Below are 17,003 nucleotides of genomic sequence, written 5' to 3'. Positions count from 1 at the left end.
AAAACATTTCAGAGCTTTAAGGTTCTCAGGACAGTTCCACTTCAATTTAGCTACAATTCAGTGGGATCTATCCTAAAACCAGAAACCGAAATTATGCAACCCAAAAACGGAGGTTCCTGAACGGCAAATACACACTTTTCCAATTTTGAGTACAACTTATTCTCTCTTATGCAAACGTCCCTTGCAGAGCTGCATCCTGAGCACAAGGAGAAACTCGGCACCAAGAACACTTTGCACACACAGAGGAATCCCCTGATGTCTTAGAGCCTGCCTGAGACCCTGCACTAACTGGCCCAGTGACTCCCCTCCAAGATGCTGTGTGCTCAGCCTATGCACAGCAACTGGAGCAGCAGCATCACCTCCCTATTGGTGAAGCTGAAGAAGAAGAGGAGGAAAAAGTAACTCCCTGGATGAAAGCGATCAATAAGGGGACAAAAACTGCACTCTGGATAGGAGATGTGTCTGGAATGCCCCCCCTCCCCCACACAGGGACCTGGCTCTGACGCATTTGGACAAGGGTGCCTATGCAGATTTCATTTAGTTACATCATTGTGAGTAGTCGGATTGTTCCTCTCATGGCTCACTTATTGAGTTTAAATGCAGCAAATAGTAACCTAGTATGTATGTGTGTATATATATATATATATATATATATATATATATATATATCACGCTACCATTTGTATATATTAATTTTGCATGTATATACATTGCATATCTTTGCATGTACATATACTGTATATATACCCATAGTGTGGCTTTATATTTGTGTCTGTGTGTGTGTGTGTGTGTGTGTGTGTGTGTACACATTATATAATTTTTCATGTATATACTTTTATATACATTTAGTGTGTGTATAATATTATATATACATATGTATGTATGTATATATATATATATATATGTGTGTGTAACTGTACATACATTGTATCCATTTGCAAGAATATACTTGTATATACTACATATAAAGAATAAATACATATGGTGTTTGTATGTTTGTATAATATATATACAGTATATATACATACTGTATCCATTTATAATTTACTGTTATTGGGTCCCAATGACCAGTGACTGAATCAATAGATTCCCTTTAATTGATTGATGGCAGAGGTCATAAAACAATAGCACTGTGGTATGGCTATTGATTGGCTATCAAATCCCATAATCTATTAACCACCAGAAGTTGTCACTAATGTGAGTGACTATTAATGAAGCTGCTCATCAGTTTCATCAGTGAGTGCCAGTTCCAGCCTTGTTATTGTTGTTATGATGTATTATTAAACATTATTCTTTTCTAGATTTTTGCAGAAATGAAAGATTTGTCAGTAAATGCTATTTCTCACACACTTCTGGATTCTAATAATGTTGAGGAGGTCGCCATACTGAGGCAGCTTAGAAAACTTTTATTTTTTCTCTTTGGAACAAACAACCTTGGGTGTAATGTAGCCATTTCTAACACTTCTGCCTCCTCTATAAGAATCAGTACCTAGGTATCTATAAACAGGTTTCATTGATAAATCTAGAACTTGTTGAGCTACTGATACTGGTTACCCTGCACTGAACTTTCCCAGCCTGCTGGAGCTTACTTGGAAATGGTCTATTCTGCCAGCAGTGAAGGAGTGAATTGCATGATGCTTTGGAGGCAGTGCATTATTTAAATTACAGAGGTTTTTTTGCTATTTCGCCGCACTTAGGATGATTTTTCTGCTTTCCAGTACATCCATCATAAAATGGACGGTGTCATTCAAAATACAGCAATAAGGGGTGGATAAAATGAAGTGGAAGAATGGAGAATTGGGCTGGTTTAAGCTATTAACGCCAAACTAATAAAAGAATAGCTGAAAAAAAAACATTTTTAACCCTGAGGAGGTCTTCTTCAGGTTGAAATTGAAAATGTAATCTTATTATCTTATTATTATTATCTTATAAGCATTATCAATAATTTCACATATCGTTTTCAGCGAGCGAAGCCCTGGTATTCTGCTAATTCGCTATATACTTCATTATGCCGGATCTGAACATATTATTTCTGACCCTCTTCTGGTCCCAGCGCCTCCACTTCATTCTGAGACGGGCGAGGCTCTTTATGAAATGGAGGAGGATGGGGGGACGATTGCCTCAGGCCACTTGCTTCTTTTTACAAATTTGTTGTAATACTGAGGTGAACAACAACTAGTTTTTGAACACATTTTTATCAAACATTAAAATGTACTCTCCTTTCACATAACATAACACACAAAAAAGAAGAGGGAGAAAACAGTCTTATGACCCTTAGTAATCTTCTCACACTGATCAGAGATCTAATAGGTGAATCTAAATATCTAAAGCACAAAATATGTCCTGACGTATGTAAAATATCAGTTATGAAATCTGCCTCAGTCAGACTGTTCTAGTTATCCATAGCAACCAATCAGAACTCAGCTTCCACTTTACCTCAGCAGCTTCATTATGAAAGCTGCACTCTTTTTGCTATAGGCAACCAGAACGATCATACTTAGAGGCAATTTTCATAAATGAGACCACAATTACTTTTGCAGTGGCTATAGGGAACCAGAACGATCTTACTGTGAGGCAATTCTCATAAATTAGGCCCCAGTTACTTCTGCAGTGGCTATAGAAAATCAGAACGATCTTACTGTGAGGCAATTCTCATAAATGAGGCCCCAGTTACTTCTGCAGTGGCTATAGGGAACCAGGATGATCTTATTGTGAGGCAATACTCATAAATGAGGGCCCAGTTACTTCTGCAGTGGCTATAGGCCACCAGAACGATCTTACTTTGAGGAAATTCTCATAAATGAGGCCCTAGTTACTTCTGCAGTGGCTATAGGGAACCAGAACGATCTTACTGTGAGGCAATTCTCATAAATGAGGCCCCAGTTACTTCTGCAGTGGCTATAGGGAACCAGAACGATCTTACTGTGAGGCAATTCTCATAAATGAGGCCCCAGTTACTTCTGCAGTGGCTATAGGGAACCAGGATGATCTTATTGTGAGGCAATACTCATAAATGAGGGCCCAGTTACTTCTGCAGTGGCTATAGGCCACCAGAACGATCTTACTTTGAGGAAATTCTCATAAATGAGGCCCTAGTTACTTCTGCAGTGGCTATAGGGAACCAGAACGATCTTACTGTGAGGCAATTCTCATAAATGAGGCCCCAGTTACTTCTGCAGTGGCTATAGGGAACCAGAACGATCTTACTGTGAGGCAATTCTCATAAATGAGGCCCCAGTTACTTCTACAGTGGCTATAGAAAACCAGAACGATCTTACTGTGAGGCAATTCTCATAAATGAGGCCCCAGTTACTTCTATAGTGGCTATAGGGAACCAGGATGATCTTATTGTGAGGCAATACTCATAAATGAGGCCCCATTTACTTCTGCAGTGGTTATAGGAGACTAGAATGATCTTGCTTTGAAGCAATTCTTATAAATAAGGCTCCAGTTACTTCTGCAGTGGCTATAGGGAACCAGAATGATCTTATTGTGAGGTAATACTCATAAATGAGGCCCCAGTTACTTCTGTAGTGGCTATAGGGAACCAGAACATCTTACTGTGAGGCAATCTCATAAATGAGGCCCTATTTACTTCGGCAGTGGCTTTAGACAACTAGAATGATCTTACTGTGAGGCAATTCTGATAAATGAGGTCCCAGTTACTTTTGCACTGATTGTTGATAGTTATTGCTATAATTGGAGACTTTAGAGCGAATTATCAGGTTGCCCCAGCTTAGCGACTATATGGTTTCTGCCCCTTTAAGAGCAAGTCTTTTGGCACCATGGCTTTAATTGTTTAAGACCCTTTTGGGCAAAAACTATGGTTTTGCATTGAAAACCATTTACTCCTTTATTTGTATAGAGCCTAATTTTGGGGACTAAATCTCATGAAAGTGGGGAGGTTTTGAGTTTTAATGTTTGCAGTTAATGATGAGTGGGCATGCTCACTACTGCTCAATACCCGATCTGGGTGCTCGGGTACGCTCGGTACTTGGCCAAGTATCATGGGTGCTCAGATGTTTTGTTTATAAGCGATCAGACACAAAGAGCCAGCTCCCTTCAGTGAATGATGAGAGCCAGAACCCCAATAAGAGCCACTTGCAGTCTCTGAATGGCTCTCACGGGGGCATGGGGGGGGGGGGGGGGTAAAAACGTGTCTGGGTGCTGTATGTAAAAAAAATAGCCCAGAAATGCTTTGTTTATGTCTGGCTGTAAGTGGGGGGAGCTGACCTGCCGAATTATTGACTTCCATTCTACTCGTTACTCGTCGTTACTCGAGTTGAGCCCATCAGACCGTCTGAGCTGCTCGACTCAGGTAAAGAGCACTTGTGCACTTTTAGTGCACTGTTCACTCAATATTTTCAGTATTTTTAGTCTGGGGTTAAAGATGGGCCATGCAAAATTCACTCAAATCGGATGAAAACTGTTTTGTGTTGAACGGGCTACCACAGGCTACAGCACACAGATTCTGCTTTCTATATATATATAGATTACATTTGTTTTAAGATTCAGAAACAATAAAGTACATTTAGCTTCAAGGAAACATTTTCAAGTTCTGAAATGTTCTACACCTGACTTGGATTGAGGTCAAAGCAAGCTAATTAATGGTTGAGATCATACAAAATATATTACTATTAGTGATGGGCGAACCCGGACTGTAATAGTCCAGATCCGCAAGAATTATCTAGTACACGTGCACTGATCCTTGGGCCCCGAGGTTTCAGGGAACTCCAGGTAACTATCCAGATCTGGCCACCCAGGTAATTAAAGCTAAAAAATAAAAAATAAAAATAAAGCAGGTGCATTATACTTATCAGTCTCCTCACGGCTGTAACACTACTTCCGGGGCAGCTCATTATCCTCATGCATATGCACTGCATCCCTCGCTCACCGGCAGTCTCAGCATCTGTGACTCGTTGCAGTCAGACCGCGCCCCCACCCTGTGTGACAGCGTGTCTGACTGGAATCACAGATGCTGTGTGTGTCCCTATACTGGTGATAATATAAATAAATAAAAAATTGGTGTAGGGTCTCCCCATACTATGATATCCAGCACAGATAAAGCATACAGCTGCAGTCTCCATCCCCCAGCCGTGTGCTGCTCTTGGCTGCATATCAAAGTAAGAGGGACTCCTATGCAGCTTTTTTTAAAACTTATTACAATTTTTAAAAGTGGCAAGTGGTCCCCCCCACAATTTTGATAACCAGCCATGATTGGCAGTTGGGGGCTTTTATTCTTAGGCTGGGGAGTCCCATGCTTATTGAGCCCCCCTCCAGCCTTAATTTAGCAGCCTGCAGCCACCCTGAATTCTCACATCCATTAGAAGTGACAATTCTGGCACTTTACCCGGCTCATCGTGATTGCCCTGGTGCAGTGGCAATCAGGGTAATAAGGGAGTAATGACAACATACAGCTGCCACTAAACCCTATATTAATAATGGGAGGCTTCTATGAGCCCCCCATTACTAATCTGTAAGTGAAAAGAAATAAACACAAACACCGAAAAAATACTTTATTTGAAATGAAATACAAATAAACACCCTCTTTCACCCCTTTATTATCCTCAAACATCCAGTTCCGACATAATCCACAAAAGGTCCCACAATGATTCCGGCTCTGCTACATACTGAAGGCACAGCGTGCTGGGACAGAACATGTCCGCAGACTGTGGCTTCAGTCAGAGTCTGACTGAGCCGCAGCGATGAGCGGTGACGTCACTCAGTTTATTTGTGGTCACAGCTGGAGGTTCCTACCGTACCCCAAAGCAAGTGGCTCTCACTTGGGTGCCTACTCGCATCATGCAGTGAAGCAAGCCTGTGGTTTGTGTTCATTGCCTCACAGACGAAACATCCAAGCACCCGTGAAACCCAGCTGCGCACTGCGAGTACCCGAGCACCCCGATGCTTAATCGAGTGCCAAGCACACTCGCCCATTATTAGCTCCTATTAAATTAACCCCTTCCTGACATGGCAATTTTCGCTTTTTTATGTTTTCATGTTTTCCTCCACTTTATCCAAGAGCCATAACTTAAATTTTTTAATTTCACTTAGCCATATAAAGACTTGTTTTTTAATTGTGATGTACATTTGAATAACACTATCCATTTTACAATGCAGTGTACAAAAAAATGGGGGGGGAAGAAATGTTCAGTAAAAATGACCTGGCAATGTGATTTTCCAATTCAGTATGATTACAGCAATACATAGTGGTGAAAAAAATGAAAAAATTTGTTGAAAAAATCCCTTGTATCGCCATTTTCTGAGAGCCATATTTTCATTTTTTCACTCAATGGAGCTGTATGAGGGTTTGTTTGTTGCGTGGAAAGTTGATGTATTTATTGACACTATTTTGGCACTAATACACTTTGATCACTTTTACATTTTTTTGTGGTGGCCCAAAAAATTGCATTTCTGGAATTTAGATTTTTCTATACAGTGTTTACCGATCAGGTTAACCCCTTGACAACGAAGCCACTTAGTACATTAGCGACCAAGTCTCATTTTTTTAAAATCAGACTAGTGTTATTTTATGAAGTACAATAATAATCCTGGAAAGCTTCAACAGGTCCCAGTGGTTATTCAAACTTTGAATTTTTATGGCCTAAACCAGATAGCTATACCACACAAAATAGTTAATAAATAACATTTCCCACTTGTCTACTTTACATCAGCACCATTTTTGAAACAGAATTTTTTTGCTAGGAAGGTAGAAGGGTTCAAAGTTTATCAGCAATTTCTCATTTTTCCAACAAAATTTTATAAAACCACATTTTTAGGGACCACATCACATTTGAAGTGACTTTGAGGGGCCTTTGTGACAGACAATACCCCTATGTGACACCATTCTATAAACTGCAACCCTCAAACTGCTCAAAACTACATTCAGGAAGTTTATGAATCCTGTATGTGCTTCACAGGAGCAAAAACAATATGAAATTAAAAAATGAAAATTTAACTTTTGACCACAAAAATGTTATTTTAGCCTCAAATTTTACATTTTCACAATAGTAACAGGAAAATTTGCACCATACAATTTGATCTGCATTTTTTCTAAAAAAAACCTACTGTTTGGATGCACATCAGGGCCCAGAAGGGAAGGAGCACCATTCAACTTTTGAAATGCAAAATTGGCTGGAATCGTTAGCGACACCATGTCATGTTTGCAGAGTGCCTGATGTGCCTAATCAGTGGAGCTCCACCACAAGTGACCCCATTTTGGACACTAGACCCATCAAGGAATGTATCCAGATGTGTGGTGAGCACTTTGAACACCCAGGCGATTATACCATGTTATAATGTTGAGATGTGAAAAAAAAAAAAATCAATCACTTTTTTACAACAAAAATGTTGTCTTAGTTCCAAATTTTGCATTTTCAAAAGGGTAACAGGGGAAACTGCACCATACAATGTGTTGTGCAATTTCTTCTGAGTATGTGTCGCGGGCGGAGAGGACGCGCTCGCCACGCTCGGGGACGGGGCTTCTACTGCTGCTGCTCGGTGGCTCGAGTGCTCCTCACCCATGAGTGAAAAGGGATGATTGGTTTGGGGAGATATTTCGTGATGCCACCCACGGGACGTGGTGATGATGGCACCACCGCTGCTGGTGACGGGAATCCTGGGAGAGATGGTAGAGAGCAGCTAGGATGTTGTCCCCTCCGTGGGTAGGGGTCGGTGCTCCCGGGGCCCGATGATGTAACGGGGAGGCTGGATGGCTGGGGCACAGGGTTGAAGGGACAGCGCGGCACAGTGCCAGGCGGCACTGGTGTACTCACTCAGACAGAAAGTCACAAGGTCTCTGGTAAACCAAACGGCCGGATGGACGGGTCCCGCAGCCGGCTGCAGTGTTGTTGTGCTCTCCCCAGACGACTGATGATGGCTGTTTTTCCCTACACCTGTGTAAACTGTGTTGACTCCGATGGTTTCCCAACGGTAGTCCGCTCCCCAGCGTATAGGTACCGTAGGAGCCCTTTTGCCCGCAGGCGCTGGCCCTTGGATCTCTAGCCTGTGGCGGTGGCTGTATATCCTCACAGTGTGGACTGTTGCCTTCTGTCGGGACTTGGTTGTTAGGAAACCCCTGGGGTTCCGGTCACACTCGGATTTGACCGTTGTCGGCGGCTCCAAGCCTAGTCGGGGTCCGATGGCCCTGCCTGTGTGCTTAATTTCACTCCGCTACCCCGGTTCGGTACCGGTGGGCCACCGCCCAACCCCAGTCCTACGGTTCTGCAGAGTTCCGCTAACTCCTGCAGATGGCCACCACCGTCTGCCAACCTTGCTGTCAGTGCCTGGGCTCCTACCCAGACACTTGCAGTTTGTGTCCTCTCACTTTCACCTTCTAAACTGATCTACTGCTTTTCCCGCCTGCAGGCCTGTGAACTCCTTGGTGGGTGGGGCCAACCACCTGGCTCCGCCCCACCTGGTGTGGACATCAGACCCTGGAGGGAGGCATCAAGGGTTTTTTTGTCTGACTGTTGTAACTGCCTAGGGTGGGGGTGTGTATGTTATGTCTGTGACTACCTGGCTAGTCCAGGGCGTCACATATGCCAATATGTGATGGAAAACTACTGTTTGGGTGCACAGCAGAGAAACGAAGGAGCACCATTTGATTTTTGGAATGCAAAATTGTCTGGAATCGTCAGGGTAAGTGCACACGATCAGTGTTCACAGCATTTTGGATACAGCATGCTTCAGCTGCATCCGAAATGCTGCACTGTAAAGTACAAGCATAGTGGATGGGTTTTCTAGAACGCTCATGCCCACTGTGCTTGTTGTTTTTCCCGCAGTAAACACTGACCTGCGGTGCAACTTTCTAAGCTGCAGCATGTAAATTGTTTGCTGTGAAAGCACAAGTGTCCTCCATAGGGAGAACACAAGCGAGAGACCGCAGCGCACCGAACCCTGATTGTGGGTACAAGCAGCTGCGGTCTACTGCGTTCTCCTGTGAAGGAGTTTTGTGGCCCCACAGGTCAGGACCCGCTGAGTCGAGGATACAGCGAGTCCTGATTGTGTGCATGTATCCTTAGCGGATGCCATGTTGCATTTGGAGAGCCTTTGCATTGAAAAATTTTATTTTTGTTCCAAAGTTTGCATTTTCACAATATTAACAGGAGAAATTACACCATACAATTTGTTCTGCAATTTCTCTACAGTACGTCGATATCCCATATGTGGTGGAAAACTATTGTTTGGATGCACAGCAGGGCTCAGAAAGGAAAGAGCAACATTTGATTTTTGGAGTGCAATATTGCCTGGGATAGATTATGAATGCCATATTGTAACACCTGCTTGGATCCACAGACTCAGACAGGCTGTAATGGACAAGCTAGAGGGAAGCCACTCACCAAGCAGGACCCCTAGAACCCTGAAACCCTTTAACCCCTATACAGGGATTTGGAATTACATAGGGCCCAAGGTGATCACTACCTGTGGAAGGCTGCAGTTCGATGATAGTAGTAGTCAGGCAGGGTCAAACTGGGAAATGCAAAACAGGGACAGAATCACGCAGGCAAGGACGTAATCAGAAAACAAAGCAGAGGTCAAATCTGGATCGGGCAGCAAGGTGCATAAACAGCATGCAGGAGGGTAGTCAGGAAACAAGCAGAAGTCAGAACACCAGAATTACTAAACAGAACAGGGCAGGACAGGAACCAGAAATACAGAACTATCTCTGGCAGTGGTCAGCAGACAGGATGGCAAATACAAAGGGTGTGGTGTCTTCCCATTGGTTGTAGCTGAATGATGGTAACTTCTGCTGGAAGACACACACCACTTACAGTCAGCCAGTGCTACTGCAGATCCCAAGGAAACCCAGCCCAGTGGATGAGCGGAGCCTGTGCCCACCAGCGCCGCTGGCATCGACTCCTCTCCCATCACCAGCCCTATCCATGATAAGAACACGGTATTGCCTGGTGATCGAAGCAGAAGTCGCTGGAGCGGACTCCTGTGGGGACGTAACACATGCCTCGTTTGCAGAGCAGCCAAGGTTTCAAAACAGCAGAAACCCCCCAAATGTGACACATTTTTGGAAACCACACCCCTTAAGATTTTTTTCTAGGGGGGTGGTGAGCATCTTGAACCCATTGGTGTTTCACTGAATTTTATGATATTGGGCAGTATAAATGATATATTACATTTTGTTTTCAACAAAACTGATGCTGAAGGGAAAAAAAATATTTTTCAAGGGTAACAGGAGAAAAAGTACCATAAAATATGTTACACAATTTCTCCTGACTACAGCAGTATCCCATATGTGATCAGAAACTACTTTTCAGGCACAGTGCACAGCATAGAAGGAAAGGCGCACCATATCGGAGTGCAGATTTGGCTGGATTGGTTTGCGAGTACCATATCATATTAGCAGAGCCCCTGAGGTGCCAGAACAGCAGAAATCACACGTAACCCCATCTTAGAAACTGGACCCCTCAATTAATTTATTTATGGGTGCCGTTTTCAATTTGACATCACAGGTGTGTCACAAAATGTTATACCATTGAGCGGTGAAGAAAAAATAATTACATTTTTACCACTAAAATGTAATTTTAGCCCCATATTTTACATTTTCACAAAGTTAAATAGATGAAAGAGTCTGTATAATTATTATTACACAAATTCTTGTGAAAGTGAGTATACCACATATGTGGCTGTGCAGTACCATTTGGCCACATGGCGAGACTTGGGAGGGAAGGAGCACTATTTGACTTTTGGAGCACAGAGTTTCCTAGTATGGTTTTTGGACGCCATATACAAAGACCCTAAGTGCCAAAACAGCAGAAACCACCTTCAAGTGACTCCAAATTGGAAATTACACCCTTCTGGGAATTCATCTACCGGTGTAGAGAAGATTTTGAAACATGGAACACATGGGTGTTTTCCTGAAAAAAGCAGCAATGGATGTTGCTGTTGTGAAAATGGAAATCTTGTAGTGCCCAGAATATTGTGTCCAGCTTGAGCTTCAAGAGACCTGCACCTTGTAAATGTAATGGGCTTTCCTTACTATAGAAAAGCCAAACATGTGGATGCTACCTGTGGTTTAGGCACATTGTGGGGCTCAGAAGGGAGGGAGCGTTTGGATTTAGTTTACAGAGATATACCTTGCCGTGGTGACCGGGCTTACATGCATTGGCCAATTCATAAACCAAATATCTCTTTTTTCATATATTCCTATAGCAGTAATGAAATACCAGAATTCCTTCATGCATTGTTGGCTTTTTAGTGTGCAACTGTATGCATCTTCATGTACTGCAATAGACATGTATTGCAATTCTGGAGACCTATCATTACACAGACAGAATGCCTACAATTGTTCTCTGGCCTAACAGACCATCCATCATACCACATACCAGGAGGTAATTGTTTGACCTCTGGGTGCCATGACAACCATTGGCTCCCCATGATTTAGTCACGGGAGTGGCCAATGGAGGTCAGAATAGGAGCCCTCTCCCACAAGCTTCTAAATGCCATGATCACTATCCATTGCAGCATCTAGAGGGCCACACGCCATCCCTGGCTGTTACTACGGGAGCTCGGCTGTTGGCTTTGCCGAACTCCTGCAGTAATGGTGTGAAAAGTACTGATATTTGGGTGGCATGGTGGCTCAGTGATTCTTGGGTTCAAATCCCCCCAAGGACAACATCTGCAAGGAATTTGCATGTTCTCCCTGTGATTGTATGGGTTTGCTCTGGGTACTTTGGTTTCCTCTCACTCAGCTCGCCGCCGATGTGGAAATGAGGAGACCACTTTAACTGTGAGAGCATTTGCACATGACAGTTTTTTGGAAAAGCCTGTCTTAACTTCTTTTTACTTAGGCTACTTTCACACATCCGGTTTTTGCACTGCGGCACAATACGGCACTCTGCAGAAAAACCGCAACCGTTTTTTTTGCCGCCGGTTGCGTTTTTTTTTGCATAGACTTACATTAGTGCTGTATTGTGCCGCATGGGCCTGCGTTCGGTCCGGTTTTTGCCGCATGCGGCAGATTTAGCCGATGCCACGGCCGGATGGAACGTTGCCTGCAACGTTTTTTGCTCCGGCAAAAAAAACCGCATCGCGCCGCATCTGGCCGCTGCGGAGCATTTTCAATGCATGCCTATGGATGCCGGATGCGGCGCGATGCGGAAAAAAACGCATCCGGCCGCCGCATGCGGTTTCTTCTACTGCGCATGCTCAGTAGCGTGCCGCAACCGGAAAAAAATGGACGGGCCGCATGTAAAAACTTATGCAAAGGATGCAGTGTTTTCGCCACATCCGTTCCATAGGTTTCACAGCCGGATTGAGCCGCAGTGCTCAAACCGGATGTGTGAAAGTAGCCTTAGAGGCAGACCACAAGTGGAGCCTTAAAGCTTGGATAAAATTGTATATATGTGGATATGATACATATGTAACAAATAGTCTATTTGTGTTAGCACCAACTCTCTAGGGGTTAATGAAGATGATAATATCCAGATGTATTATGTTTTCATGTCGGGCATTTCAATGTGCTCATCTTACACTGTTTTCACATTGTAGTCAGGCTTTAGAAACTTTGCATATGTAGCAGTGCGCTTTTTCCTGCTTAACTTGCAAGTTAAAATAGACAACAAAATTCATGTTGTGACATGTTACTGGGTCAATTATACATTGGATCTTCTATTTCTCAAGATTTTAGTGTAATATTGTCAAGAGAAGTGTGAACATTTATCATCTTGAAAAAAAAAAAAATTCCACTAAAGACATTCTTAGCCATAAGTTTTGCAGGTATGTACCGTTCTAATCAAAAACATTCAGAACCTGAGGTTTGAAAGCTTTGGCTGTAATTATTCAGTGCCTACTTATAGAATTGACAGTAGGTGTAAATTCTGAACACATACCTCCCAACCGTCCCGGATACAGCGGGACTTTCACGCTTTACATTGTTTGTCCCGTTGCCACGGGCGGGACGGCCGTCTCCCGGGATCCGCCCACCCACTCTCTCCCCGCCTCACTGCTTTTCCCTCCTACCATCCTAGTAGACGTGGCATAACAGAGAGGAGCGCTGTGCTGCTGCTGGTATGTAAACTGAATCTCCCCAGCGCTGATTTCCCTCCCTCCCCCCCCCACCCCCGGCCGGAGCCTCTCTGTGCGGTCGGCCGGCCGCCTGTCTGTGCGTGCGGCCGGCCGCTTCTCTGTGCGTATGGCTGGCCGCCTGTCTGTGTGTGCGGCCGGCCGCTTCTCTGTGTGTGCGGCCGGCCGCCTCTCTGTTCGGGCGGACGGCCGCCTCTCTGTGCGGGCGACCGGCCGCCTCACTGTGGCTGCCTGCGTGTCCATGCTGGAGGCCCGCCGGCTGCCTGCGAGTCCATGCTGGAGGCCCGCCGGCTGCCTGCCTGTCCATGCTGGAGGCCCGCCGGCTGCCTGCGTGTCCATGCTGGAGGCCCGCCGGCTGCCTGCGTGTCCATGCTGGAGGCCCGCCGGCTGCCTGCGTGTCCATGCTGGAGGCCCGCCGGCTGCCTGCGTGTCCATGCTGGAGGCCCGCCGGCTGCCTGCGTGTCCATGCTGGAGGCCCGCCGGCTGCCTGCGTGTCAATGCTGGAGGCCCGCCGGCTGCCTGCGTGTCCATGCTGGAGGCCCGCCGGCTGCCTGCGTGTCCATGCTGGAGGCCCGCCGGCTGCCTGCGTGTCCATGCTGGAGGCCCGCCGGCTGCCTGCGTGTCCATGCTGGAAGCCCGCCGGCTGCCTGCGTGTCCATGCTGAATGGGTGTGGATGGGGAGTGGATATGGGCGTGACTGTGAAATGGGTGTGGTTAGGGGGCATGGCCTAAAACTTTGCCACCGCGCGCCCAGGCTGGGGTTGCCGGCCCTCGCCTTTACTGGACTGGTGGCACTGGCCCTCGTCTCTCCTGTTCTGGGCTGGGGAAGCTGGCCCTCGTCTTTCCTGGACTGGGGGCGCCAGACCTTGCCTCGCCTCTCCTGTCCCAAGCTGGGGGCGCCGGCCCTCGCCTCGCCTCTCCTGTCCCGGGCTGGGGGCACCGGCCCTCGCCTCGCCTCTCCTGTCCCGGGCTGAAGAGGCCCTGGATTATTGGACATTTCATTACAATGTTTCCTCCAGACGTGGAGGAGCCGTATATGTGCAGACACAACAGCGCCCTCATGTTACACATGGGGGGCCGATGCTACAATGGACACTGGATGTGTATGGCACACGTGGGACCCGTGTAATTTCTACATTTGGTTTTTGGCAGATGTTTGGGTCCATCTGATGTCCTGGGGCAGAATCTTCTGGAGCTACAGAGACAGATCGGTCAGATCCTGCGGAAATCAGAAGAGGAGAAGAAGGAGGCAGAGGAGCGGCACCAGAGGCTGCAAAAGGAGGTCTCTGCCCTCCAGGAGCGTGCCCACCAGGCCCCGAGGACTATAAGAAGGCGTGTACCAAGGCGGCAGACGCCAGGGTGAGCACAGAGACGGAGTCCGCACGCAGCTTCTCACCACTGCTCTGCTGCCAGCCACAAACTGCTGTGCAATAATGTCTAACACGTTACAATGTGTCAGTGCATTATGTCACAGGGGAGACTGGATGCAAATGTAACAAAACCTCAGCTGTGCGTAATACCAGTATCCAGCAGTATGTCATGTAGAGATGTGGAAACTGGTGAGACGCATTGTGCACAGGAATGGAGGAAGACTTAGATCTCTTCTCCATAGATCCAGATGGAGCAGCGACAGCACGAGGCAGCGGAGCGACAGCACGAGGCAGCGGAAGGCAGCGGAGCGACAGTACGAGGCAGCGGAGCGACAACTGGAAAACCAGGTCCAACGGCTGAACCAGAAGCTCCGCACCATGGAGGAGATACAAGGCCTGGCTGACCAGCAGCTGCTGAAGGCTGAGGAAGAGCGGGAGAGGCTACTAGCCGAGCTGCACCAGCTGGAGGCCGAGATCATTATAATTATTTTTATTAATATAATTATGCTATCTATTGAATTTTCCTTTTTGGCAGAAAGAAACAACAGAGGATGAGGATGTCATACCAACGTCAACTAATCCCCCTCAAGGCACTAACTGTGTAGGTATATAACTTTGCATATAGCCTTGTTATTAAATTAAATTATGTTTTCAAAAAAATTTAATTGATTGGATCACAGTTAGGCGACTCATGTAATTAAGGCTATTTAGATGAACACCAGTGCTCCATCACACATTTTAGTAACTGGAGGGGTATACTGGAAAACGTCTTTATTTAAACATTGTCAGCATTTCCGAGCTCCAGCCTATAAGATGTGTGATGTACATTAATTGTTCTGCATCATAAATGTTGTTTCATGTACTCTATAAATTTTGAAAAAAACAATTATTTTTGGGTATGGCATCCTAAAAATACAACATCGGTATCACACGGTTTAAAAGGGAACCTGACACTAGGATATTCCACTATGAGCTGCAACCACAACCAGTGAGCCCTTGTATTCAAAATTATAGAACACTGTATATAAGAGCTCATGCCGCTCTGTATAAAATGAAATACACATTTATTAATAAAAGTGCTGTCCAGTTTTGCACCCGTCTCTGCTACGATTGCCATCCTCCGTCTACACAGCCCAGTGTGCATGATACATCCAACATCATCCACACAGTCCGGCATTTCGTTCTTGCGCATGCGCACTGTGAAATGGCCTGCTGTGGTCACAGCAAAGTATCGTATTACACATGCACACTCCAATACTTTGATCTTATGTCAGCCGGGCAGATGAAAGTGGTCATGTGCAGGACCAAAATGTGGTCTGTTTTGATGACGCGGGACATGTCATCCACACGAGCCTGCAAAGGATGCCAATTAAAGCAGATAGTAGGCGTCAGACCATAGAGTTTTGACACCCATTGGGCCAGACCACCACTTAGGTAAATATAGTAAAGGTATTTGTTATATGTTATATTGAGCAGCCTGACCTCTTAAATACAGTATTACTGACTCTTGTATATAAGAGCTCACTGGTGCTGGCCGCATCTTATAAGTGGAAAATATTGTGACAGGTTCCCTTTAAACATATACAGTATGTGATGTATAACAGTCTGTACCATAACAAGTTTTTATTTTTTTCTTATTTAGGGATTACAAGCCTTGCTAGACCGACTACAGAGCCGTGTCGATGAAGATAACCGACTTAACCCGTGGTGTTTTCAAAATGATCCACAGTGGGGCACAAATGAAGAACGGCCAACAGAAACACCAGATCCACAAGGAAGATTGTTGAGCACAGATTGGTGTAGATGTGGAAAATGTTGTGCAATGCCAACAGTTGAAGAAAGCCTCTGCTGCCATGATTTTGAAGCCATGTCTCATATTTTAGAAAACCACCAATGTGTGACGGACTATCCCCAATTCAACACAGAGATTCTGACAAGAGACTTTCTACTAAGGATTCTACAGAGTGGAAGTCACTTGACACAAAGACAGTTCAATCGACAAGAGAATCGGTAAGTAATAATTATTAAAATGTTGTCTATGAATCTCAAATTTAAGAATCATACAGACATAAAACTAAAACCATACTCGATATGGAATACTTGTCCTGAGCACTATGCAGCCTTACTGGGTTTTTTGTCATAATCAAAATATGCATAATTGTTTTTTTGCAGGTTTGGGATCAAGGATTTGATTTGGTTTGTTTAGCCAAGAAGCTGTAAAGAAATCTAGCAAGACATAGGCAGATGCGAGTATAAGAAGCCGATTCTGCGCCATATGTTCCTGTTGCTCAGAGCATAGGAAAAACCCATCCTTACGAAACACAACTAATCCGAGGGCTCCTTAATAACAGAAAGATGCAAACAACATTTCAACCATTGCTAAAAGTCCATCAGATTTTTTTCCCCTTTTTGCGATGATCACACTCACAACTTTTTGCACATTTGCAGTTTGTTTTTTTTAATTTTTTTATTTCTACAGCTCTTGAGCAACACAGAGGATCCCTGGATTAGCTCTATTCACATATTATTTCATCAATAACAGTAGAAAATGTTATGTATGTTTCATGATTTATTTTAGTTAGTTCGACATATATC

The 17,003-nt window shown here is 44.9% G+C and overlaps 1 protein-coding gene across 1 annotated transcript; it reads left to right on the top strand.

Moving 5' to 3' along the window:
- Nucleotides 1–242: 242 nt before the first annotated feature.
- Nucleotides 243–16,753, top strand: LOC142250699 (centriolin-like). Its single transcript, XM_075322896.1, has 5 exons — nt 243–551; nt 14,191–14,397; nt 14,651–15,009; nt 16,051–16,418; nt 16,581–16,753. The coding sequence occupies exons 1-3, from the start codon at nt 457–459 to the stop codon at nt 14,961–14,963; spliced, it is 615 nt and encodes a 204-aa protein (XP_075179011.1). The 5' UTR covers nt 243–456; the 3' UTR covers nt 14,964–15,009; nt 16,051–16,418; nt 16,581–16,753.
- The last annotated feature ends 250 nt before the right edge of the window (nt 16,754–17,003 follow it).

The sequence above is a fragment of the Anomaloglossus baeobatrachus genome, chromosome 9 (assembly GCF_048569485.1).
Source record: "Anomaloglossus baeobatrachus isolate aAnoBae1 chromosome 9, aAnoBae1.hap1, whole genome shotgun sequence".
Taxonomy (NCBI): Eukaryota; Metazoa; Chordata; class Amphibia; order Anura; family Aromobatidae; genus Anomaloglossus; species Anomaloglossus baeobatrachus.
Note: the sequence above shows the minus strand (reverse complement) of the source record. Positions and strands in the feature narration are given on the sequence as shown.